The following is a 24,853-nucleotide window of genomic DNA, read 5'->3' as shown; positions in this document are numbered from 1 at the left end:
CATATCGTCGCTGTCAAACCAAAATCTGCTATGTGCAAAAACTCTATTTTGAATTAACGAGTAAAAACATTTTCGTATAAAATTTTATCTGAAGGTTAATTTTTAAGAACTATATCAAATGAAAGCTATAGATAAATATTAAAGCTTTTTTTTATGATTGAAGGATTATGGTAGCCCGGAGGCCTTTCCAGTTTCACCAGGACAGGTGGGCGAGCAAAGGCTCAGCCAGAAGGGGTGGGATTAAAGCTATAGACACATAACAGTTTCTTTTGTACGGTAGATAAATAGGGCTGTGAACTATACGAAAAGGTTAAAAAGTAAAAAAAATCAAAAAGTGCATATAACAGATTTTGGTTTGACGACGATATATGAATCTCAACAAAACTGCAACTTTGGCAAGGTGGAATCCGGTCACCATAAACAAGTGTCACAAGTAATGACTGATCCGAATAGTGACTCACAAATTGTTCACTTAAGGAGAAAAACGTCAGCAGCAGCACAGCAGAACGTCAATAAAACAGCACTTATATTCAGCAAGAGTTTAATAAAAAAATGCAAAATAATTAAAATGTCTCCAAATATTGAGCCTTAAAACTAGAATATCTGTAGGTTTACACTAATTAAAAAAAAATACACAAAGATTACACGCACTCACACATATCATTCGATATATTACATTAGGGGTGAGAAAAAAAATACATATATAACAAAAATAAATTTACCAGTTAAATACGTAGAAACGTTTCCATACATTTCTATTTGTAAATATTAATCGCTACATCATTACTATTTTAATTTAGAAAAAAACTTCGCCTATGACTAAACACATGCAGTCACACTGGGCCCTATAGTCGGATTTTTAATTAGACGAAGCCAGCTGACAGTAGCTAATGTCACTTTGTGAAATAATGTTGCTATATTTAAAGTAATAGTGATGCGTTCAGTTCTCGTTCAATCACATAAATGAACAATGAGTGTGAAGAGTTAATCATTAATTTCAAACTATAAAAGAATATTATTTATATTTTACAATAAAATTGTATTAAAGTGATCCAATATAATAATATGTTACTAGTAGTATGTAACTACAATCAGTTTTTTTTATTTTCATTACCTATGTACCTATAATTGTTATATTTTATACATCTATAGTTTCAACTATATGATGCATTGGAAATAGGACAGTCTTACAAACTTCCTCGCAATGTTTTTCTTAATGTTTAAAACACTCGGTATTTAGTACAGGTAGATACCATAGGAACATAATGTTTCGTCGAAAACTCGTTGGTATGTACAAAACACGGCTAAAATTCGAACCCCGTGCCCGATATCGGCAGTTCGGCACACTAACTATTCACTAGACAATCGAGGCAATTTCATTAATTCAGGAGTTTTTTCAATCGTTCACTTTGTCACAACACTATTTTTATTTCATCAAAAACTGACAACACAGTAAACGTCAGTTTACTTCGTCTAATAAAAAATCCGACTATAGTGACGTTGCTAGGACCGAACCTTCCAATCGTCCCCAAACTCCATACACATAATCATTCTAAACTGGTAAATTTATTTTTAAGTCTTCAAAAGAAAAAGATCGGCAAAGTGACTAGGCCAATGTAAATCTACATTCTTTCATTTAGAAATTAAATTGGCACACATATATATTTTCATCTTGAAGCAAAAATCTTGAAGCATTCTGGAAGGTATCGTTTTAATTTCAAATTCATTATTGTCACTACACAACGTTATGCGGTACAATGTTTTTTTTTAAAACAACCAGATGCTATTTGTGCAAAAATTCATTGAAAATCTCTTTCGTCTTTCTTCAAAACATCAAGTTTTTTTTCATAATATTAATTACTTTTTAGATTATGTGCCATTTGCAATCAAACCTTGTCTACCACATAATTTAATGTAGCATCGTGTATAAGTGGTATTTGTAAGATATGTGCAGATCATGTCGGCATGTTTTAAAGGTTAAAAAGAGACCAAAAACATTCGATGGGTCAGAATTTATCTGACGTAATCTCTTTTGAAATTAATTATACAAACAAATTAACCGATGCCTGTATTGCTGTTAAGGCAAAAAGCCAAGACGCATATTCAATTTCTTACACTGCCGACAAATGAATTACGAAAATGTAATCTAATCAGGCTTTAAAAAAAATGCATTAAATTTATTATAAATTAAACACAAACACACTTAAAGATTTCGGTGCGTTTACAAAAAAATATAAGAACGCTATAAATAATTATACGAAGCGAATATTTTCAAACCATGACTAGTGAATAAAATGAAACAATTATATTCTGTTCAATCGTCTGATAAAGTCTCATACGTTGAGTATTTTTTTTGTATAGAAAATTTAATCAACGCCCCTCAAAATGTTGGTATCTCTCAGTTGAGCCGTAAGCAACTCCTCAGTGACTTTTCCACCCAAATATCCGATCCCACGGAGACAGAACTCTCACTCAAAAGAGCAAGGGTTGCAAATAACTTGACTTTATTTACACAAGTTAAAAGAATGAATAACTTCGACTAAATAAATTCTTTGAACAACTCTACTATTTTATCAACAATTATTTTTTTATTAACAAATAAATTTCTGAAATTATGAAAATTTAAATCAAACCAGCTTCGGTCAAATTAGTAAATGTTTTAAATTATTTTGACCTGTTCCGAAAGCCTGTTATTCGTCTAAGCAAAAATTAAGAAAAACTTCAAAGGCGATGCTAAGACACATTATTATGTATAATGAAAAAGATCACCCAATTAACTATTTTTTCTGAAATATTAATGACATATTTTAAAATACCAATTGAAATTTTATAATTCTAATATTATTCTCGGGCGTTGAGGTCAAGGTAAACAACAATAAGGCATGACGTCACATGTGGCTAATCGGCCGTATGGGTTCTCTGTTTTCATTTTAACACACCTTTGTTTTACCTGTTTAGTTTTTTCCACGCAAATTATCTATTACTGTTTTATCATTGTAATTTCATTGCTTTTAATAGACTAAAGTAATTATAAGTAATTAGCATTAAGGTCCATGTCGCTGTTAGTGAAAACTACAGTATGATAAAACGCCTCCTTCTAATTTTTAAATAGTTTTTTTTTTCTATTTAATACAGAAAGATTCAACGATACCTTTTATGGTATATTTTACACAATATATTCCGCAATTTATATATATTTTATTAAATTATATTAATATCGATTGAAACATTTTATTCAACCAAAATTTATTAACATATTTTTAAATGTTTTTTTATACACGGGTCATTTTTAAGAGTTTCAATAAATGCATCACAAAAGTTACAATTTAAAAAAATCTAAGTTTTTCTAACAAGGCTAAGAAAATTCATTTCAAAGTCATAATTAAACGAATAGTAAAATTAAAAAAATGTTATTTGAGTTGTAATTTCAGTACAAATTTGACAATGTTTGTCGTAAATTTAACTTTTTTTACTTGAAAAAAAAACCCCTTGGTACACATATTTTTTTTAAAATAAACAATCAGTCAAAAGTAATAACATTCTTTATAAATACATAAGAGCAGTATACAGAATAGATATGTAGTTATATTACATAGCATATGTACTGGCAGATTAATAAATCCCACCCCAAAATATTAAATTCTAAGTTTATTTCTTATTATACCAGTGACCTGATAAACATATTTCATCCCTTTCTATAATTTCGTTCAATACAATCGGATTGAAATTATTTTTCATTTTTGATATACATATCTCATACATATTATGAGTTATTTTTATACCAATTTCATCATTCCCATACTGAATTCATTTGTCCACCACATTCCCATTGGTCGTCTCTCGCGTTGCGTCATAAAAATAATAACTACAGTCATTAAAAATTGTAAAACAGAAATGTAAATAAAATTTCGTGTTATATAATATATGTGTTATATACTTTATAATTTCACATGTATTCTTTGGCGGTTTGAGCAAAAACGTGATGTTGTATGGCAACTAGCGATCACTAAACGCGTATTATTCATGTAAACCTATCCTCGAAAAAACAATGCATTTTATTTACAGAACTAGCCGAGTCCCGCGATGGTACTCTATTGTCGTACCGCGGGTGACGCCGCGGGGCGAAGCTAGTTTTAAAAAAGTAGCCTAAGTTACTCTTTATATCATCAGCTACATATCAGTGAAAGTCCCGTCAAAATCGGTCCAGCCGATCCAGAGATTAGCCGAAACAAACAGACAGACAGACAAAATAAAAAAAAATGTTGTGGTTATTTTATATTACAAACAGACACTCCAATTTTATTTATTTGTATAGATTGTAAAATTTCTTAGCAAAATTCTCTATTTTAATCATTTATATAAATTAATTACACGGGTTACACGAAAAGAGGGTAGTTGTAGTATTATTAGCTTCATTATATTGAGCATAACTTTATTAAATTTTTGACATTAAAATGAGACAAACGCTACGCGAAGGCTGATTATTTTTCAAGTCACCCTCACTTACAGTCATATTACCGATAAAGCATAAAATAGAGATCATTTTTTTATTTATGCACGGGGTTTTCCTAAAACGCAATGGAACGCAAATTATAATAAGCGGGGTTAGTCTCATGTGACCTTCTCGGTAGGTAGCAACTTTCAAAAGACTCACTAACACAATGAATCTTGTTTCTGGATTGCAAAGTATTCAGTACCCGTACTTGCGTTTGCATTTAGTTTGATTTATTGTATTGCATTTAGTTTGATTTATTTAGTTTGATTACTGGTGGCAGGACCTCTTGTGAGTCCGCACGGGTAGGTACCACCACCCCGCCTATTTCTGCCGTGAAGCAGTAATGCGTTTCGGTTTGAAGGGTGGGGTAGCCGTTGTAACTATACTGAGACCTTAGAACTTATATCTCAAGGTGGGTGGCGCATTTACGTCGTAGATGTCTATGGGCTCCAGTAACCACTTAACACCAGGTGGGCTGTGAGCTCGTCCACTCATCTAAGCAATAAAAAATATAAAAAAATGTGTTACTTGTAATGTATTATATTGACACATAGCATCTTATAGATCCCAACAAATTAATATCATATGTATTGCTTAGCTAAACAGTGATTACCAGTTTTAAGTGTCATTTTATCATTTATATTGTTATTTATTTGTTATATTATTGCTTAGATGGGAGGACGAGCTCACAGCCCACCTGGTGTTAAGTGGTTACCGGAGCCACACCCTTCGAACCGAAACCGCATTACTGCTTCACGGCAGAAACAGTGGCGGTACGCGGTAACCTACCCGTGCGGACTCACAAGATGTCCTACCATCTGAATATATTTTTTAAGCAAGATAAGTCCAATTATTTCACGATTACATTACGTACGTTTTGGATATTCGTGCGCGCCCAACAAGCGGTCCTAATCGCTATATATAAATGCATTCGATTGTCATTTTGAAGCACATGCGCGTTAATCACAAACCCACAGACACAGCCCACTGAGTTTCTCGACGGATCTTGATCCGGTGGTAGATTCTGCGAAGCACTGCTCTTGGACAGTGTTAGAAACAACGTCAAGTTTGAGCCCCGCGAGCTCACCTACTAGTTCGGTGAATCTAGAATAACCCTCCGAGGTTACTAGAATAGATAGGAAAAAACAAAATCACAATACTCATGTACCCCGCACTATCCTATACAGTCTTATAAATGTATGCATCCGCAATGTACTGCGAATGTACATAAACGCATTCCATTGCGGCTAAAGCAAGAATGTTCCGTTTTTAGAATACCGCTTCTCTTATCAATGACGACATCAAAAAGAATTTTATATTAATCAAATTTTACGTTTAGTCAATATTAGTTGGATGAGATCATAGTATCGAGAACCATGGTGCATTATTCTATGCGTTTTTGACTTAATTTTAATCAATATTATTTTATATTTCTTCGTCTTTATAATTTGAATTATTGCAGTCTTAATAAGAATTGTAATTAAACTGTCAATCATTTGTTTTATTATTCGATTTAGATTTGTTTTTGATTCGTGATTTGGTAACTAAAGCGCCCTGTAAACGATCAATTTGTTTGTTAAATTTTACGAGTTTGTTAAATTATTTGACAGTATGCAGCTTTTTTTGAGACGTTTGTCAAACAGTCTACGTGTTTGACAAAAAAGTTTGAAGTATATGCGGGTGTTTGTCAAACAAGATCTCAATCATTGCTCGACATGACGTCTTGTTACGGCGAGGAGAAAACCGAATCTACGCAAGTTAACAAACTTATTTCATCTTTGGTTTGATCGTTTAAGCCATTGTTTTATGAAAACTTAAAGTGTGACGATCAAATTTGTTTGACAAAACACTGTGTACGGGGCGCTTTAGTTTATGCAAAAAAAACTTTATTTGACGGAGAGCTTGGGTATATTTTGTGGAGATCGGGGTGGCCTTAAATTCATTACAAACTTACACTAAATAAGCTTTACAATGTATTTTTATAAACTAGTGACGAAAACTTTTTTCATTTCTAAAGCTTTTCGGGGACGTAGTGTTCCATCCTACTCACACTTCGGCTGTTAGAAAAGGATGAATGTATGGTGACGAAAAATGTTACTGTCTACAAAAAAATTATTGCATTGTGAACAATATAATTAATATAATAATTTATGGTATTCATGTAGTGACATCATAGATTCAATTTTAGCTCGATAGATATAACGTGTAGTCCAACTAATGGAAACTGAGACGACACGGCCCACGGACATCAGCAATACCAATTAATCAGTTTAAAATAATTAGGTATAACGCCAAATTTTATATATCATTTTATTTTATCTAATACGAGAACTCGATAAAATAATTTAACTATTATTAATTTATGTCAAAAATGTTAATCTATCAAAGTTATAAAGTGATTTAATAATAACGATATAATATAAATTCATTGAGTATATTTTTCAATTCAGGCTGTATTGAATATTCAATTAACCTCAGTAAGACACTACATTCCCGATATTTAGAAATACAAATATAATAATAATAATAATTACTATCTAAGTTCTTTAATAGAAATACTAAAATGTAATCAATACGCTTGTCCGGAATCAGTACAAAATTCCAACAGAAAATAACTTTCTGTGCCTCTTGGGATTTAAAGAATCCAAGGAAATGGAAATTAATATTTTAAGATCCTCAAGCACGACTAGTGCTGTCTCTTTCGCTCGCGACCCTCAAATAGTTGAAGACGTGAGTGGATGAAAGGGATAAGTATTATTTTTAAGATTTTTGAGTTTTTACATTGAATGAATGTGTTATGTGCCTATAAACCATATTAGACCTTAAAAATCTGGGTATAAGGCTATTTTTAGAAATTGCATGTGATGGAGTTATGTACGAAGAAGAAATATTATCACGTTGAATGAAAGTTATAATACATGGGTACTTTACGTGTTCTTTAATTTTAAATGATTCCAAACAATAATATCCCCATATTGTTAAAAAAAAATGGAAGTAGTATAATTTCACGTTTAAAACAATAAAAAAACTAACAGTCCCAACGCGTAATATCTCAAAAATAAGTAACAAAAGTTTGTTGCCCATTTTGTCAAAATTAAGCAAATTGAATCATATTATATCCCCTTCATCCACTCATGTCCTCAATTTTTAAGGGAACTTTTATAAAATCGCCACAAGAACGACTAAAAATTCTTTCAGTTCAATGTCGTTTCTAAACACAAGTACAGTTAGTTACAATACTTGCCGCAATTATCGGTTTATTGTATATTGACCCTTGTAATAACATGAATACGGTCGAAAACTAAAATCTATTAAGGCTTTTAATAGAACGCAATGTAACACAAATTAAAAACGGATGAGGTTATTGACCTTATGTTTTAGACGCGTTACAAAAACGATACACGAAAATTCACAGAACTAGTTTAAGAAATAACAAAACCGGCCCTTTGTTAATTATATACAGGGTGTGGTAACAACTATTCTGCAAAATTGGTAAGGTTCAAGTTCATCGCCCAGAGAGGAAGCGAGGGAATGCGTTTGTCCAAACTAAACGCTACCCGCCCCTCCTCTACTTCAGACCACAAACACCAATAAGAATTCTTTTCCTATTATCCTAAAGTAGATTTTGCTGCGGCAAGTCTTCGACCGTATCACTGCACAAGATTTACTCATATTATGTTATATATTTTCTTTTTGTTTTGAAATAACATTAAAAAACTATCTGCCTGTTTATTTAAAAATTTCGATCTGAGTTCGTTGACATGAACACTGACAAGTCCATAGGTTCTGGACTCCATATACTGGGTTAACGTACAGTCTGCACATCTAAGATCTTATCTACATAGATAGATCAACTATCTTTGGTCCATAGCAGTTGGTAAGGACCGGGTGGAACCCAAAAACAGAGGGTACTTCATCGCTATTTCACCCCCACATTGGTGTTAATATAGGCCTCATTTGACCATTGCAAAAATACATTATACAAATGTTGTTTGAACAAAAAAATCTTAATAACATAACATAAATAAATAATTGAAATTTGTTGAGTTTTTTGTATCTGACGACAATCAGACTAAAACAGTTATTAATGGTTAAAGCGATTTTCCTGTTATTCTCTGGTCGTTTTTTTTAAGTGGTTTTTTTTTTTAATATACAAAGGTATTAAGGGTTCTCTACGTATTATTCCTACGTATATGTTGATATTAATCATTCCAATAATCTTACGTCAGTTCACAATATAGATTGCACTTTAGTTGGCAGAACGCTATTCACTGGTCCCACTCGGATTCGTCCACTCCCTCCATGTTGTCTTGTTCTAGTTTCAAGTTGACCTCGACCTTGGCGCTCATAGATTTCATAATCTGTCGGTAAAAATTAACTAAAGTCAAGGAGATGAGGGACATTAGCTCTTTGTCGAGTGAAAGAATTTAGCTCGACTAAGTAATTCATCGGTAAAGGTCAGTGGCTCTCAAAGTGATTTCTATTTTAAGGGATTTTATGACCTGGTAACTAAGACCTTTAGATCAAGTCTTATTTTAATTTATATTATTAATTTTATTAAAAATGATAATATGGAGTGAATATGGAGTTGATTAATATGAAACATGGCATGAAACAAAATGAAATGAGATGATATGGGATGAAATATAATCTCAGTAAAATAGTGGACATTTACTGAGATTTATTCAGTGGACTTTTTGGAGGATCCCGAGTAGTTACCTCCAGTAGCTTTGTTTCATTTTCCCACATTTATGCACTTTCACAGACAATAAACAATTAATAAACCACCGTTATTACACATTTAAACCTGAAGAAACACTAAATAGACAAAACAAATCACACAACTTCACTCCTCGCGTTCCCGCCAAAAAGTCCAAGTGATTTCTATTAATATGGAGGAGGGGGAGAAACCGACCTCCACGAGGCATTAAAAGGTTGAAAAGCTTTGAGCAATTTGCAGAGCTATTATTGGAGCTCAATGGAAGATATCTTGTCTATTTGTACAGCCGAGCATACGGTATGGCGGTGGGGCAACCGTCCTTTGAGTTTAAGCAATTCTTGAATAAATAAAAATTACATACATTTAAACCGGATCAAAATTTACTGGTGGTACAACCTCTTGTGAGTCCCCACGGATAGGTACCACCATTTCGGTTTGAAGGGTGGGGCAGCCGTCGTAACTATACCTGAGACCTTAGAACTTATATCTCAAGGTGGGTGGCGCATTTACGTTGTAGATGTCTATGGGCTCCAGTAACCACTTAACACCAGGTGGGCTGTGAGCTCGTCCACCCATGTAAGCAATAAAAATTAACTCAAATGAAAATGTAAAATATTTTCAATTAGCGATTTATGGTTCTTGTACTCACGGTTTCTTGTTTGTCCTTGAGGTCGGTGGGCAGGTGGGACTTGATGAGGTCCGGCTTCGGCTTCTGCGGAGGGGGCTTGGCGGCCGGCGCCGGGGACGACGCCGCGTGCGACGACACTGCACACGACACAACCACTCACTAACACGCGGAGGCTTCTCTTACATATCGTCTTCTAGCATTAAAACTGTATAATCTCAAAACTTACTAAATTTTACAGGAGAGTATTTTAAAGGTTGAACATATGATATTTTTAATATTAATCATCTTTGCAACATTTATTTTGTAGTTTTGACCAGTTACACATCTGTCTTTTAAAGTAAGATAAAATTATTTATGTATTAATTTTGTTAATAGTAGTCAAAATATAGGTAAATTAAAAAAAAAAAAACTAAAACTAAACTACGCTCTTTTGACAATATTTATGAGATAAATGCTGGTGATACCAAATGATTCCGCATATTAACTCAATTTCGAATATTTTTGGAAATTCTACTTTTAATGCGAAAAGACGATATGTCCGTCAATTATAACGCAATATGAATAATAATGCAGACTAAGGCATTCTTGAATGCATCGTCTCTATATGAATACTGGTGGTAGGACGTCTTGTGAGTCCGCGCGGGTAGGTACCACCACCCTGCCTATTTCTGCCGTGAAGCAGTAATGCGTTTCGGTTTCAAGGATGGGGCAGCCGTGGTACTGTTAAAAGTAAGATCATACAACCCATGTCTATAGACTCCGATATCTACTTAACACCAGGTGGGCCGTGAGCTCGTCCATCCATCTAAGCAATAGAAAAGTTGTAGCTGAGCTTGCGAGGCTCAAACCGGGAGCGTTGCTAACACTGACCCTAGCAAGAGCAGTGCTTCGCAGAATCTACCACCAGATCGGAAACGCGACCCACTGAGAAGATCATCAGCAGATTAATTTCATACCAGTTGATTAATGTCTCAAATTATTATAATAATCTTCATTTCATTTCATTTCACTCCATTTTTTTTCTTCATAAGAATATAAATTAAAATAAGGCTTGACCTAAAGGTCTTAGTTACCAGGTCATAAAATCCTTTTAAAAAAAATAGGCTATCAGCATAGATAAGAAAATAACAAATGAGTTGCTACGCACGGGCGGGCATGCCGGGCGGCTGCAGGCTGCGGTGGCGGGGGGGCGCGGCGCGGCCCTGCAGCCAGCCCTGCGCGCCCTGCCAGGGCTGCCACGTCACCAGCGTCGCCGGGAACAGGTCGTCCTGGAACAGCTCGCTCTGCGGACACGCGGCACGGGCATGAGACCACATGTATACCCGATACTACAATTATTTTTACTGGTGGTAGGACTTCTTGTGAGTCCGCGCGTGTAGGTACCACCACCCTGCCTATTTCTGCCGTGAAGCAGTAATGCGATTCGGTTTGAAGGGTGGGGCAGCCGTTGAAACTATCCTGAGACCTTAGAACTTATATCTCAAGGTGTAAATGCGCCATTTACGATACGATGTATATGGGCTCCAGTAACCACTTAACACCAGGTGGGTTGTGAGCTCGTCCACCCAGCATGGCAAAAAAAAACAGTACTTCTCAATATACATTTGTTAATCTAGATCTCATTAAATGTCTCATTGAGAGAAAGAGAACATACTTTATTGCAAACCAAACACAATTAACATTAGAAAACAAGATTTGTACAATAGGTGGTCTTATCGCTAAAAGCGATTTCTTCCAGACAGCCCTTTAATTACCCGAAATTCTGGACAGATAAAGATACGGTCTTCAATTTGAAGCTTATAATGTGCATACATCTACAGAATCTTTTATATGTACTCTTGAAAATTCGAATGACAATGATGTCTATTTCAATTGAAAGCCTTCGTAACACGAAGAGAACTGAAACATATACAACGAAAATGATATATTAGCAGGAGTACCTTTATCCTGGGCACCGTGAACGACAGGGGCTCGATGTTGCCATTCGTAAGTCTCAAAGCGCGAGCGAATTCGACCTAAAAGGAGAAAAATTCAATTTTATCATAAAAACTTTTGGATATTTGAAAAGAGACAAAAATATACGATTTAACTGGCGATAGAACGAGATAGAATACTTCCGAAGGTTTCACTATCGCCACGGATAAGCTGCACAGAACAATTGTTCTTCAACAATTCACACACACACACACACGCGCGTGCGCACACACGCGCGCACGCACACAACACACACGCACACACACACACACACACGCACACACACACACACACGCACACACACACACACACACGCACACACACACACACACACGCACACGCACACGCACGCACACGCACACACACGCACAGGCGCGCACACACTCACACACACAAACACACACAAACACACACACACGCACACACACGCACAGACGCACACACACACACACACACACACACACACACACACACACACACACAACGGTACCTTCTCGACAGCGACAAGATTTTTCTGCAGGAAGCAGATCCCCTGGTGCAGCGTGGCGCAGCGGTGGTGCGACAGCGCGCACAGGTGCGGCGCCTCGCCCGTCACCTCGTAGCAGTAGATGGTGGAGTCACCCTGCACAGTCGCACGCGCTGTCACCCAGGGGACCGTCACACAGGGGAAAGTCACCCAGGGAACAGTCACCCCGGGGCACTCGTCGGTAGCGGTCGATTGACACACTTTTGTTTCTAACATTATGACGTTTAGAATATTCTAGAATATCCGAAGTCGGTATCGGTTGGAAAGTTGCAACAGAACAGACATTTTAAGCATTGTACTGTAAAAATTGAGACCTAAGAACTCATAACTCAATGTAGGCGACGGCATTTACGTTGTAGACGTCTACGAGCTCCGGGAACTACTTAACACCAGGTGGGCCATGAGCTCGTCCACTCACCTAAACAATAAAAAAAAGCTTCATACAATTGAAACTTTTTTATTCTTTGACCTTTTTGGTTAGAGGTAGTGAAAGAGAAGTGCCTGACCACTTAATGGTAATCACTTAGCACCGAAAGCGATATCCTCGAGGGCCCATATTGGGACAGTCTGACACCGAAAACCGTTATACGTATGGTCAGTCGGTTTTTTTTTTTCTAAGAGATTTTATAACTTGGTAACGAAGACCTTTAAGTCATGTTTTATTTTAATTTATATTCTAATTTATTATGAAAAATGATAATATGGAGTGAAATGAAATGAGATGATATGGGATGAGAAATAATCTTAGTAAAATGATGGACATTTACTGAGATTTTTTCAGTGGACTTTTTGAAGGATCCCGAGAAATTACGTCCAGCGGCTTTGTTTCATTTTACCACATTAGGTGCACTTTCTGAGATATTAAACGGTTAATAAGCCACCGTTATTACACATTTAAACCTGAAGAAACACTAAATAGACAATATAAAACAAATCACAAAACTTCACTCCTCGCGTTCCCGCCAAAGAGTCTCTATGGTCAGTCGGTAGGAGTTGGGGGGGTGCGTACCCGGCCCGTGAGGAACAGCGTGGCGGAGTCGTGGTCCAGGTGAGGTTGCAAAACAGCTGGAGATACGTCCAGCCCCAGCGTGCACAGCGGCGCCTCCAATTGTGCCGCGCTGTACAGCAGGATCTGCCGCTCCGACACTCTGCGGAGACCACACCACTGCTAAGTCAATCGAACTAGAGGATGCAGCTTTTATTTACAAAGCTAACGCTCTTCTTGTGGTCTCGTGTTCATCAACACTATTACTAGTGGTGGGACCTCTTGTGAGTCCGCGCGGGTAGATAACACCATTCCACCTATTTCTGCCGTGAAGCAATAATGCGTTTCGCTTTGAAGGGCGTGGCAGCTATTGTAACTATACTGAGACCTTAGAACTTATATCTCAAAGTGGGTGGCGCATTTAACAGTAAGCTGGCTGTGAGCTCGTCCACCAATCAAAGCAAAAAAAAAAATTTAGAAGCCTTGGTATTCAATTCTGCAGGTATGTCTCATCGCTAATGTACTAACTTGTCGAATCCGGTGACGACTAGATGCGTCCCCCCGAGCGCCCACACCAGGCGGCCCCCCCGCGACCCCGCCGGGCCCGCCCCGCTGCGCAGCGGGGACGCGGACGAGCGGGGGGCGTACACCTGCCGACACAAATGTTACATCATTGCACAGACTGCCAGTAAGGAATTTTATCTGATAGTGAATCTTGAACCGTCGAAAAAACATGCACAATCTGCGCAACGTACACAAATGAGATACCAGTAGATTGGGGAGAATCTATTCTCCCATTTGTTTCAGAAATTTTAGGAACAAAATATAATAAACAAAATATTATATAACAAACTGAAATTTTCAATTCGGGCCAATTTTGCGTTTTTCTTTTTTTGTTTGACAACAAAATCTGACATACAAAAATTGATCAACGGTACTCGGTGGCCTTTGCTTAAAGTTCAAATTTTTTTATGATGCTTTATTGAATTGAAGAACTAATATAATTACATTTTAGTGTTTCATTTTGATTACAGTAGATTGGGGGGAATAGAGACTAGAATTAGAATAGGGACAAATCTGGGATGTCACAACACTTTTGTTGAGTTGTTAGATTTAACTTTGTTGAACTGAAAATGACTTTTATTTAGTGTTTAAGAATATTAATAAGTTTAATTTAGTCATCAGTTTTGTAACTCATTAAAGATATAAAAAATTTAATTACCTAAAGTTAGGTACCTACCTAACAACTAAATAGTGCCACCCCTATCGAAAAACTCTATTGTCCCCATACGTAACCTGATTCACCCCAAAGTTAAGGTGAATCGGGTCAAGCTAGTTTTTTTTAGTTTTTGTGTATATTTTGTAATGAACTATGTATAATAACGCATCTTATATAAAAATTTAAGCCCCAAAACCATTTTAATTGGTATTATCAATTTTATTGGTATTATTACCCTAAGAAAAACCATTGAAAATTTGTGTTGGATTTGGAAAGGGTCCAGATTCCCCGCAATCTACGGTAGTTACAAAAGTAAATTAAGAGAAATACACAAATAAAAAGGATGATAACCTTTTTTGAGCACCATTACATGTTTATTTTGGTTCCATTGATTTTATTCATAGTTTTAAGGATTTGGTTTTTGTATAAAAGAAAAAAACATACATATTTTAGTTTCAAATTTGTAGTGGAATCGCAACTAAAATAACCAAGAATGATTTGATCATCATCATTTATCAATCAATTTCAACGATTATCTCAGTGTTCAAAGCAAATGCACAATTTGTTGACATTTTCCAAAATATTTGCCTTAAAATAGACAAATATTTTTATTTGAATAAATCAATTATTTTAGTCAAACTTTATCAATATAATCCAATGTAGATAAATAAATATAGTTTATAGAATAAATTTAACAAGAATTCACATATGTCCAAGTTCTCACCCTAATTAAGCCATCTTTACACAGTGTAGCCAAATATTCTCCGCAGGGTGACCAGTCTAGAGCGTATATTTGTTCGGTGTGACCAGTCAATATAATTTCGGCCTTCGGTTCGTCGACGCTGAGATCCCAGATCTTGACAGTGAGGTCGTGGGCGGCCGTGGTCAGGATGTCGGAGGCCGTGGGGTGGAAACGTATAATGTAGATTTTGTCTGGATGAGCCGAGAATATGCGATTTGGTTCGTTTGTTGATTCTTGAAGACCTGTGAGAATTATTGATCGGTCATAAAGTTGATATTCATGTATGAGATGTAAAAAATACCAAAAATTGAATATCTATATATATAAAAATGAATTGCTGTTCGTTAGTCTCGCTAAAACTCGAGAACGGCTGGACCCATTTGGCTAATTTTGATCTTGAATTATTTGTGGAAGTCCAAAGAAGGTTTAAAAGGTAGATAAATATAAAAATGCTCGGATTAAATAAAAATAATTTTCTTCTTCCCTCTGATGTGTCCCCCATCGGAAGGATTCCTTTTGTTTGTTTTAAGTTTATTTTATATAAAAGTTTAGGTCTTTTATTTATCGATTGAGGCACTGCAAGTCTGCCGGGTCAGCTAGTCTACAATAGAATGGCAACACTGACCGTTCTCTGGTATGATCCACTCCCTGATGAGACCGTCGTCGCACGCGACCATGAGCCGGTCGTCCCTGAAGGGGTCCCAGCACCAGTCCTGCAGCGGCGCGGGGTGCAGCACGGCGGGGGGGTGCAGGCCGCCGGGCGGGGGGGCGGCGCCGCGCGACACTGGGCTGGCGCCCGCGGGCAGCTCCACCACGCCGAGCCGCCCGCCCCCGCCCGCCAGCGGGACGGCGCACCGCACGCCGTTCGCTGTGTACACAATCAGAACGGACTTATATGCATTATTTTTATTATAGTGGGAATGAGTTGCTTGCTCCGGGCATTTCAATATTACAATAATTTTTACGTTATATTACTCATTATAAAAATAAATATTAAAAAAAATCTAATATTAAAAAAAAAAAAAATGAAAAAGACATGCCCGCTGAGTTTCTTGCCAGTTCTTCTCAGGACGGAGGCTAGTTTTTGTGAATTGGCGGTAGTTCTTTTTGACGGTCAACAAGTATGTACTTTCATTTATGTTGAATAAAAAATTTTTTATTTGATTTCATTTTATTACTTAAATGGGGTAAAATGAAAATTTGGGAGGTAAAAATGAAACTTTTGTGAATAAAAAGTATATATTGAAGTGAAACTTACAGGGCACCACCTTGCCTATTTCTGCGCATGAAGCAGTAATGCATTTCGGTTGGAAGGGTGGAGCAGCCGTTGTAACTATACTGAAACCTTGGAACTCATATCTCAAAGTGGGTGGCGGCATTTACATTGTAGATGTCTATGGGCTCCGGTAACCACTTAACATCTAAGCAATAACCTAATCAATAATAAAAAAAACAATAAAATCGCGATCAAAAAACAGTTAACTAATTATTTTTGTTTTGAAAATAAACGAATCAGCTGATGCGCAGGGTCACTGACCTAGGCGTCTCTGATAAAATAAACTTGCAGTGTTCGATTTAGAATGCGCATATACGATATATCAATTCACTTCAATTATTATAATATGACCTGCGGGTGCTTACCGTAAAATCCGTTGCACTCTCCGGAGATCTGCCGGCTGATATTCTTGATGTTCTCGACTTGAGTGGACTTGTGTCCCGGCGTGCCCTTCAAATGTCGAAACTTGGACACTTTACCTGTCCGATGACGTCATTTGTTAGCAAAAATGTAATTAGAATCCTTGAAGGGTCAAGAATATCATACAATAGAATTTGACTGACTCGCTGATGCAGTTAGCACTCTCCTGTGCCGAGGGTCGTGGGTTCGATTCAAACATCCCAACATTATGTGTGTGTGGTTTTTTTGCTCTTTGTCTGGGTGTTTATTATCTATATGGTATATATTCAAACACATTTATGTATGTTTATCAGTCTCTGGTACCGATAGTGAATGAATGAATGGAAAAAAACAATAAAAAAATTAATTTATATACTTAATCCGCTGGATTATGATTTATGGTCAGTTTTAGAGAGTACGGCTTGCTCTAAACGCCATGATAATTTGGAGTCCTTAAAACAATCCGTACGATTGGCAATGAAAAAATTTCCCATGGAAAGAGAGCGTGCTTCTATTGATAACTGGCCTCAACGTTTAAAGGACTGTATTGCAGCCAATGGAAACCACTTCGAATAAGCTTTTTATACTTTAAATTGTTTTATATTTATGTATTAAACTAACATACTGTAAAAGTAATAAATGTTATTTGCAATAGAATTTTTTTTTTCTTTGACTCAGTATTTATGGCAAGACTAGGTACATATATTACATAATCTTTGTTTGAAAACAAATGAGTCAACACGTGTACTCTTACCGAAGACAGTTGAAGTTCTCTTGGTAGTAACGTTAGGTACTGAAGAACGTTTCTCCTCCCGGTCAGGACTCTTGCGGGACTTCAGCGAGTCTCTACGTCTGCGGGACAATATGAATGAATGAATGATTTATTTTATGTCAGACAACAACAACAAGTCCATATGTGTACATAGTATCATTGAAGCGTTCTTAAAATTACCAAAACCAATCAAATAAAAAAGATACATTTATTAAAAATAATGATCAGTTGGATACATTTAAAATATTCCATTCAATATGGTATCAAATATGGTAAGTGATTTATGTAGTACTTATATTAACCATCTACACTACCCAATAGCATCAACGAAGTTTTTGGCTAGAACACATCTCCTGACCATATGACGCGCGAGGTCATCGCCCCTACGATCCCAGCTGTTTCAGAAAATTTAGGAACAAAATATCCAAAACAAAATATCAAATAATAAATTGAAATTTTCAATTCAGGGTAATTTGCTTTTTTTTTTTTTGTTTGATGGCGAAGGGGCGGCTTTTGAGGGTATTTTGATATTCATTAATAAACAGTTGTCAACGGTACTCGGACGTTTCAATACATAGCACGCAACGCAATTACAGTTCCAAGTGGCGAGTGTTACCTGAGTGGCGCGGGGGAGGGGGGCGCGGGCGAGGGCGAGGGGGGCGGGTCCAAGGCGCTGAGGGAGCGCAGCTCGTAGGCGCGGCGCCGGTCCGCTATCGACTGCACCCCCGCGCCGCACCTGCCGACACGGCGACGGTACAGTGGCCTCATATGGGGGCCGTTCAAATATTACGTAAGCACTATAGGGGGAGCGGGGTAATCTTTGCTTTGCTTATTTTTGGTGGCATGAGGGGCGGGGGGGTATGGATGGTGATTACGTCAACAGTAGTTAATTTACTTTTTTACACATATTGGCAGCCTAGTCTATGCTTGAAAACGGAACGCATTTTCGGGGATTTCCATAAATAAAATGAATACGTTTAGGTACTCGCTTGGAACCGTGTAGGAGAATTATCTCGCGCATATAATGAATATAATATGCGTTACATGTCCTCTATCGTAAGCTTATTTTCTTATTTCTATAATTATAACTGCTGCTCGTGAATCATTAAAAAAATTTGAATACATTAATTAAAAAAATCATTTACCATTGTTTACGTTAGCATTGGGTCAAAGCTTTTCTTACTTTTGCTGACAAGGGGAAAGGGAGTGTTCATAATTGTAATAAATCTGCTTACGTAATACTTGAACAGTCCCTATGTTAAGACGAGGAACTTAAAATCAAATTGAACAAAAAGGCTATTTATTACTAGCAAAATATCACTACAATGGAATATAGGCTTCCAACCCTCACTAGTTTCAAGTCCGAACTCACTCAGTGGACTCGAACATCTTCCTCCTCTCCGCGGTGCTGGGCGTCTTCGGTCTGTAGCCGGAGTCAGATGAATTCACCTCTTCCTCGAGACTCGTGTCAGATTTTCCATTTATATACTCCTCTGCGAATTTTTTTTTATTGCTTATATAGGTGGATGAGCTCACAGTTCAAGTGGTTACCGGAGCCCATAGAAATCTACAACGTAAATGCGCCACCCACCTTGAGATATAAGTTATAAAGTCTCAGTATAGTTACAATGGCTGCCCCACGCTTCAAACCGAAACGCATTACTGCTTCACGGCAGAAATAGGCGGGGTGGTGGTACCTACCCGCGCGGACTCACAAGACGTCTTACCACCAGTAATTTAAGCATACATCTCTTATCATGTTTAGCCGCGTCGGGCAACACCTTATCTATGCTCGTAACAAAACTGACCATGAGCAACGACAACCATTCACCATCAGGGGGAAAATTCGCTATAAGTGGAATCGATAACGCATCTGTTCCATCGAGTACAATTAATAAATACTTAACCAGGAATTGGTGGCATATAATCGTTTCTCACCTTTGCTGGGCTGATTGTCCATATCGCTAGTCGGCGAGAGAGACTTATCCTTCTCTTCGGACGAGTCCTTCACCAGCGGTGCGGAAACCGGGGTGGTGGCCTCCGTGGACGCCGGTGAAGTGACTACGAAGAACAATTACCATTTATTACCGTTTTGCACAGACGGGCAAACAATGATACCCACCTCTGCGGGCTTACAATACAGCCTACCATTCATCTTCATTCTCCCGCCCTTCTATCAGTCCCCTGGGGTCGGCACAACATGTTTTTTCCTCTTATATTCCTCTATCATATACCATTTCTTCGCTCACTCCCCTCTTACACATACCATCTTTCACGCAATCCATCCATTTCTACTTAAGTCTACCTCTTCCTCTATATCCTTCCACATTCATAGTTAACACTCTCTTATCAACCTCATTTTCATTTCGTCTCATCCATATCAAGGAGTGTTGATGTCGAGCAGACCTCGGCCGGTCATAAAAAAATAGCCAAAACTTAAAAGCAACATAAGAATGAATACAATAGAGTCTACCATCGTCATATTATGTTCCTGAAAAAACTATCAACAATTTTACCGTCTATGATAAGTTTAGAAAAGCTATAATTGAGGCCGTCAGCGCAAAAGTGGCCTAGCCCACGTTTTTTCATAATCATGCTTATAATTACGTATATTTATATATTATATACTACTATTATACTACTACTACTACTATTTATGTATTATATTATATAATAATTTTTGATGCAAAACCGGCCTATCCATTGTTTCAACCATAGATAACAGATGACTTTGTAAACATTATTTTTGCGCGTATTGTTTTTTTGTTTACTCAAATTCAATTTCATGAAAACTAAAACCCCATTGCTCCATAAGAACTATGGTAAGCTTAGGCCAATTTTGCGCTGACGGCGTCAATTGTAATTGTTAGCCACCTTCTAGAAGGACCAACGACCTAGTGAAAATCGTTGGGTCACGTTGGATGCAGGTGGTAACCAGCCGGCCGCACTAGAGATCGACTGGAGAGACATATGTTCAGCAGTGGACAGTGGACAGGCTGAGATGATGACAATTCTAACTGACCTGCATCAGATTTGAGTCCGGGCACAGTCGGCACGGAGAACACCTTGTCGAACGAAAACTCTTCGCTGCCCGACGACGCCGAGAACGGCTTCGGTCCCAGGCGGGGCTGTCACAACAACACGACCTCCCTTCATTAGTAAAAAAACTAAATGGCACTCGGGGACTGCCGCAGTAAAGCTATTGCATAGCATTTTTTATCAACTTATGCAATTATAATTAGACAATAATAATTTAATATTAAAACAAAAATAAAATAAGACCACGCTATATTTATAAAAATTAACAAAAGCAAAACATCAACTGTCCCCTTCACACTCATAAGCTAGACCTCGCAAGAGATACGAGATGGGCAGACTTTTCATGATGTGCATGCAGTGCGACGTCACGCCGCGCGCTTATTCACAAACACTACACAAGCGTAACGTGTGAATGTGTTGAACGCGAGCTACATAGTAAGTGGAGTGGGGAGTGTTAGGTTTTATTTTCGTTACGGAATTTCTTGATTCGGTCGCCACACTCAAGGCCCGCGATAAAAGCTATGCAATAAATAGCTTAATAATCCAGCACTAATCCATTCATGATGTCATTTTCCCTCGGTACAAGCACGTTGCGACGATTTGCAAAACAGTTTTCTAATTTATCAATACCGGAGGCCGTGATCGTGACCACTTTTTTTAAAACCTATTCATGGTAGCCTAAGAGGTTATTCCAGCTACACACGGAAGAGTAAGCGAGCTCACGGGCTCAACCTGAGAGAGTTTGCTAACACTAGAACTAGCAAGAGCAGTGCTGCGCGAAACATATTATTGTATCGGAATCCCGACTCACTGAGAAGATCAAGCCAGAAACTCAGTGGGTTATAACTATGGGATCTTGCTGCAAGAACATATACATGCAAGACAAGAACGTGGTTCGCTTTACAGGAAAACGACGTTCCACGGAACGGGAGTCTTCGCTCCAGTTAAGTAAAGTATTCGCTTCGTAAAATATCCGGAAATATTAGAAACAATATAATAACAACAAAAACAACTATAATAAAAAAAACGCGAGATGAAAGCCGTAAAACTAATTTTAATTATATTTACGACTTGCAAAATTCTAAAGGAAATAATAATTAAAATATATACATATCGACGCTTGAAAGGCAAACATGACTAAGCGACAATAACTGCTTTATACATAAATAATAGGCAATAACCATATTCGATGCGCAAACAATATATATTTCTAGGTCTATTAAAATCATTTCAATCCTACAGCTGGATTCGTTAAAATATATTTTTGTTCAGGTATTTCAACTTTAAATTAGTCTACTGTAAAGTTCACACGTTTGCCTTTCAAGCGTCGATATGTACATACATGTACTATATTAATAAATTTATGACCTACAAGAAAGTCTTTGATTCGATCGAGACCAGCGCTATATAGCTCCCTCCAACGGTACCAAGCTGATTACCGGTGCTTTGAAGTCTTTGTGTATTTCCAAACACAAAGACTTCGAGCTTTTCGCCCGTCATAAACAAACTAGCAGCGCTATACCGAGCCCTTCATCGAAAAGCTTCTACAGAGTGGATCGAGAACTAAATCAACGACGAAAACTTCGCAAATCTTTAACGCTGATCTGTTGTACATAAATTAAAGCATTACTAATACTAGCCCTCAAAATACAAAACTAAAAATAAAAACAAATCAAACAAAAACAATTAGAAAAAAATAAAAACAAACAATTTTTTTTTTACAATTATTCTAACACAAAAAATAAACTAAAAAATTAAATATTTATTTCGACAGAAATCTAGCGACACACTAAGACACATACACGTTGGCCAAGTGTAAGAAATACCTTGTATCCAGATATCTGAGAGGCGGTCGTCCTGGGTTTGGGTTTGGGAACTTCAGAGGGCTCGTCCGCAGAGCCGGGCTCGGATATGGAGGACCTGGGCAGCGGCTTCGGGGCCTGGGTCGGCGCGCCGTTGACCAGGCTGTTGCTCCTCGACATGGAACCCTCCGGGGACTCGATGCTGTCCGATTTATCGACGGTCTTCTCAGTCTTCTCATCGGTCGTCTCGTTTTGTTCGCACTCGTAACTCTTTGTGGAGTTCTCGTGTCCGTTATCCGTGATCTTCTTGCTGAAGCCATTCGTCTCTTTTGGTTCTTTGGTCTGCCTCTCCATACCTTTGATGAGGTCTTTAACGTTCACGAAATCGATGCGGTCTTCTTCTGGGTCTGGTGTCGGTTGAGTCTTCGGCAGCGGCTTCAAGTCTTCGATGCGAGGTGACACGACAGTCTTTTTTGCTTCGGTCTTTTTTAATGGCGGCATTGACAAAATCGCCTTCACTACTTCATCTAAATCACCGCGATGTATCTATAAACCAGTAATTACAAGTAAGTATGGCTACTGATAATTAAATACATGTAAGAGCAAACAAACACATGCGAACAAAGCTGAACTAAAAAAAAAGTACTTACATTAAACCAAGAACAGTCAAACCAAAATAACCCATTCACTAATTAAATTACTAATCAAACAAAAAAATATTTTTTTATCACGAAACAAAATCACTAACTGTTCTACGAAATACATGAAAATATATAATATTATATAATCCCACAAAACACACCCGAATAGCAACAAAAGAAAATAAAACCGCATACAAAATTACTCAAATAAACTTCAAAAAAAAACATCCCTTTCAATACAACAATTAACTAAATACATATGTATATAACTATTTATACTATCCGCCCACCGATACTCTTCAATTCAATTGAAGCAATTTAGTCAAAAAGTAATTAAACTTAAAACATTATAATAAACAAACACCAACACTTGCAATTTTAACAGCCAATAATCTGTCTCATCAAAATCCAATCTAAAATAGTACCAACCGAAATTGCAGCCAATCATAATGAAAATTTATATAACGTTTATATAACGATTCATATAAAAATGTAACAGCGCTCACATTAACAAATAAAAAAAAAGTCTCACTGCTGCTGGACAATACATACCTGGGTGCAGTTATTATCCGCTGGGTTCAAAGAAATGTTGGGTACGGGGTGATCCAGACTGTCCAGCCACATGGGGGCGCTGAGGTACGTGAGCGTGCCCGCCGTGTCCGGGTACAGGTCCGCGTGGTACTCGCGGTAGCTCTGCACACGAAACTCCACTTATAGGATATCAATTGTCCAAGCGAATAAAAATAAATTAAAGTTTTGCCCTCCTGGGCTGGCATTCCTATATAATTACTAGGAAGGAAAAACTAGGAAGTTTCTTTTTTTATTATTGCCCTTCTAGGCAGACGAGCATACGGCCCAACTGATGGTGAGTGGTTACCATCGCCCATGGGCTTCAGCAATGCCAGGGGCAGTCCAGCCGCTTCCTACCAAGTTTTTTATTTTTTTTATTGCTTAGATGGGTGGACGAGCTCACAGCCCTCCTGGTATTAAGTGGTTGCTGGAGCCCATAGACATCCACAACGTAAATGCGCCACCCACCTTGAAATATAAGTTCTAAAGTCTCAAGTATAGTTACAACGACTGCCCCACCCTTCAAACCGAAACGCATTACTGCTTCACGGTAGAAATAGGCAAGGTGGTGGTACCCACCCGCGCGGACTCACAAGAGGTCTTACCACCAGTTAACTGCAGCTGTAGGCAAATCCTACCCCTCCTGGCTGAACCTTTACCCACCTGCCCTGATGAAACTGGAAAGGCCTCTGGGCACCAGTAATAGCTCATTCATAAAAAAAAAGTTGACCAGACTCTGCCAAGGCAATTTAAAAGAGCTCCGACTGATGGCAGTAAGGAGGGACCATCAACGGTCCTTTTAATAAAAATCTAAATGTTATTTAATTAACTTCGATAATTATTTTTTAAGCACCCACCTTCCTGGGTACTTGATACATTATCGGTACTACAGAGGACCCGGTCAGTTGCAGCACTCGGTTGACTTCACCTTCCATGACCCGGAGAGCTCGCTTCGGTACCAGGCAAGCGCCTTTGGTCTGTTCTCCTGCAAGGAACGAACACATGCAATATCTTCTAATATCATCATCATCATCATCAACAACAGCCCACAGTCGTCCACTGCTG

General features: G+C 37.7%; 1 protein-coding gene across 2 annotated transcripts in view; it reads right to left on the bottom strand.

The window, feature by feature from the left end:
• Positions 1-524: 524 nt before the first annotated feature.
• The window catches only part of pod1 (coronin), a 30,615-nt gene continuing 6,286 nt past the window's right edge, over positions 525-24,853 (bottom strand). Inside the window, exons 6-23 of one of the 2 annotated variants that reach the window (XM_089739516.1) lie at positions 24,646-24,773; positions 23,771-23,911; positions 22,602-23,123; positions 20,759-20,864; positions 19,675-19,797; positions 19,109-19,229; positions 18,353-18,472; positions 17,719-17,816; positions 16,931-17,044; positions 15,915-16,157; positions 15,272-15,531; positions 13,857-13,978; positions 13,353-13,491; positions 12,308-12,439; positions 11,784-11,858; positions 10,991-11,126; positions 9,865-9,980; positions 525-8,856 (exon numbers count right to left, since the gene is read on the bottom strand). In XM_089739516.1, coding sequence (XP_089595642.1) covers positions 8,764-8,856; positions 9,865-9,980; positions 10,991-11,126; positions 11,784-11,858; positions 12,308-12,439; positions 13,353-13,491; positions 13,857-13,978; positions 15,272-15,531; positions 15,915-16,157; positions 16,931-17,044; positions 17,719-17,816; positions 18,353-18,472; positions 19,109-19,229; positions 19,675-19,797; positions 20,759-20,864; positions 22,602-23,123; positions 23,771-23,911; positions 24,646-24,773 — 2,789 coding nt within the window. In that variant the 3' untranslated portion in view covers positions 525-8,763. The remainder of the gene's footprint in view (positions 8,857-9,864; positions 9,981-10,990; positions 11,127-11,783; positions 11,859-12,307; positions 12,440-13,352; positions 13,492-13,856; positions 13,979-15,271; positions 15,532-15,914; positions 16,158-16,930; positions 17,045-17,718; positions 17,817-18,352; positions 18,473-19,108; positions 19,230-19,674; positions 19,798-20,758; positions 20,865-22,601; positions 23,124-23,770; positions 23,912-24,645; positions 24,774-24,853) is intronic. The other variant, XM_089739517.1, reaches the window with a different exon arrangement.

The sequence above is a fragment of the Bombyx mandarina genome, chromosome A1, assembly GCF_030267445.1.
Source record: "Bombyx mandarina strain Sakado chromosome A1, ASM3026744v2".
NCBI lineage: Eukaryota > Metazoa > Arthropoda > Insecta > Lepidoptera > Bombycidae > Bombyx > Bombyx mandarina.
This window is presented reverse-complemented; position numbering and strand designations above follow the sequence as displayed.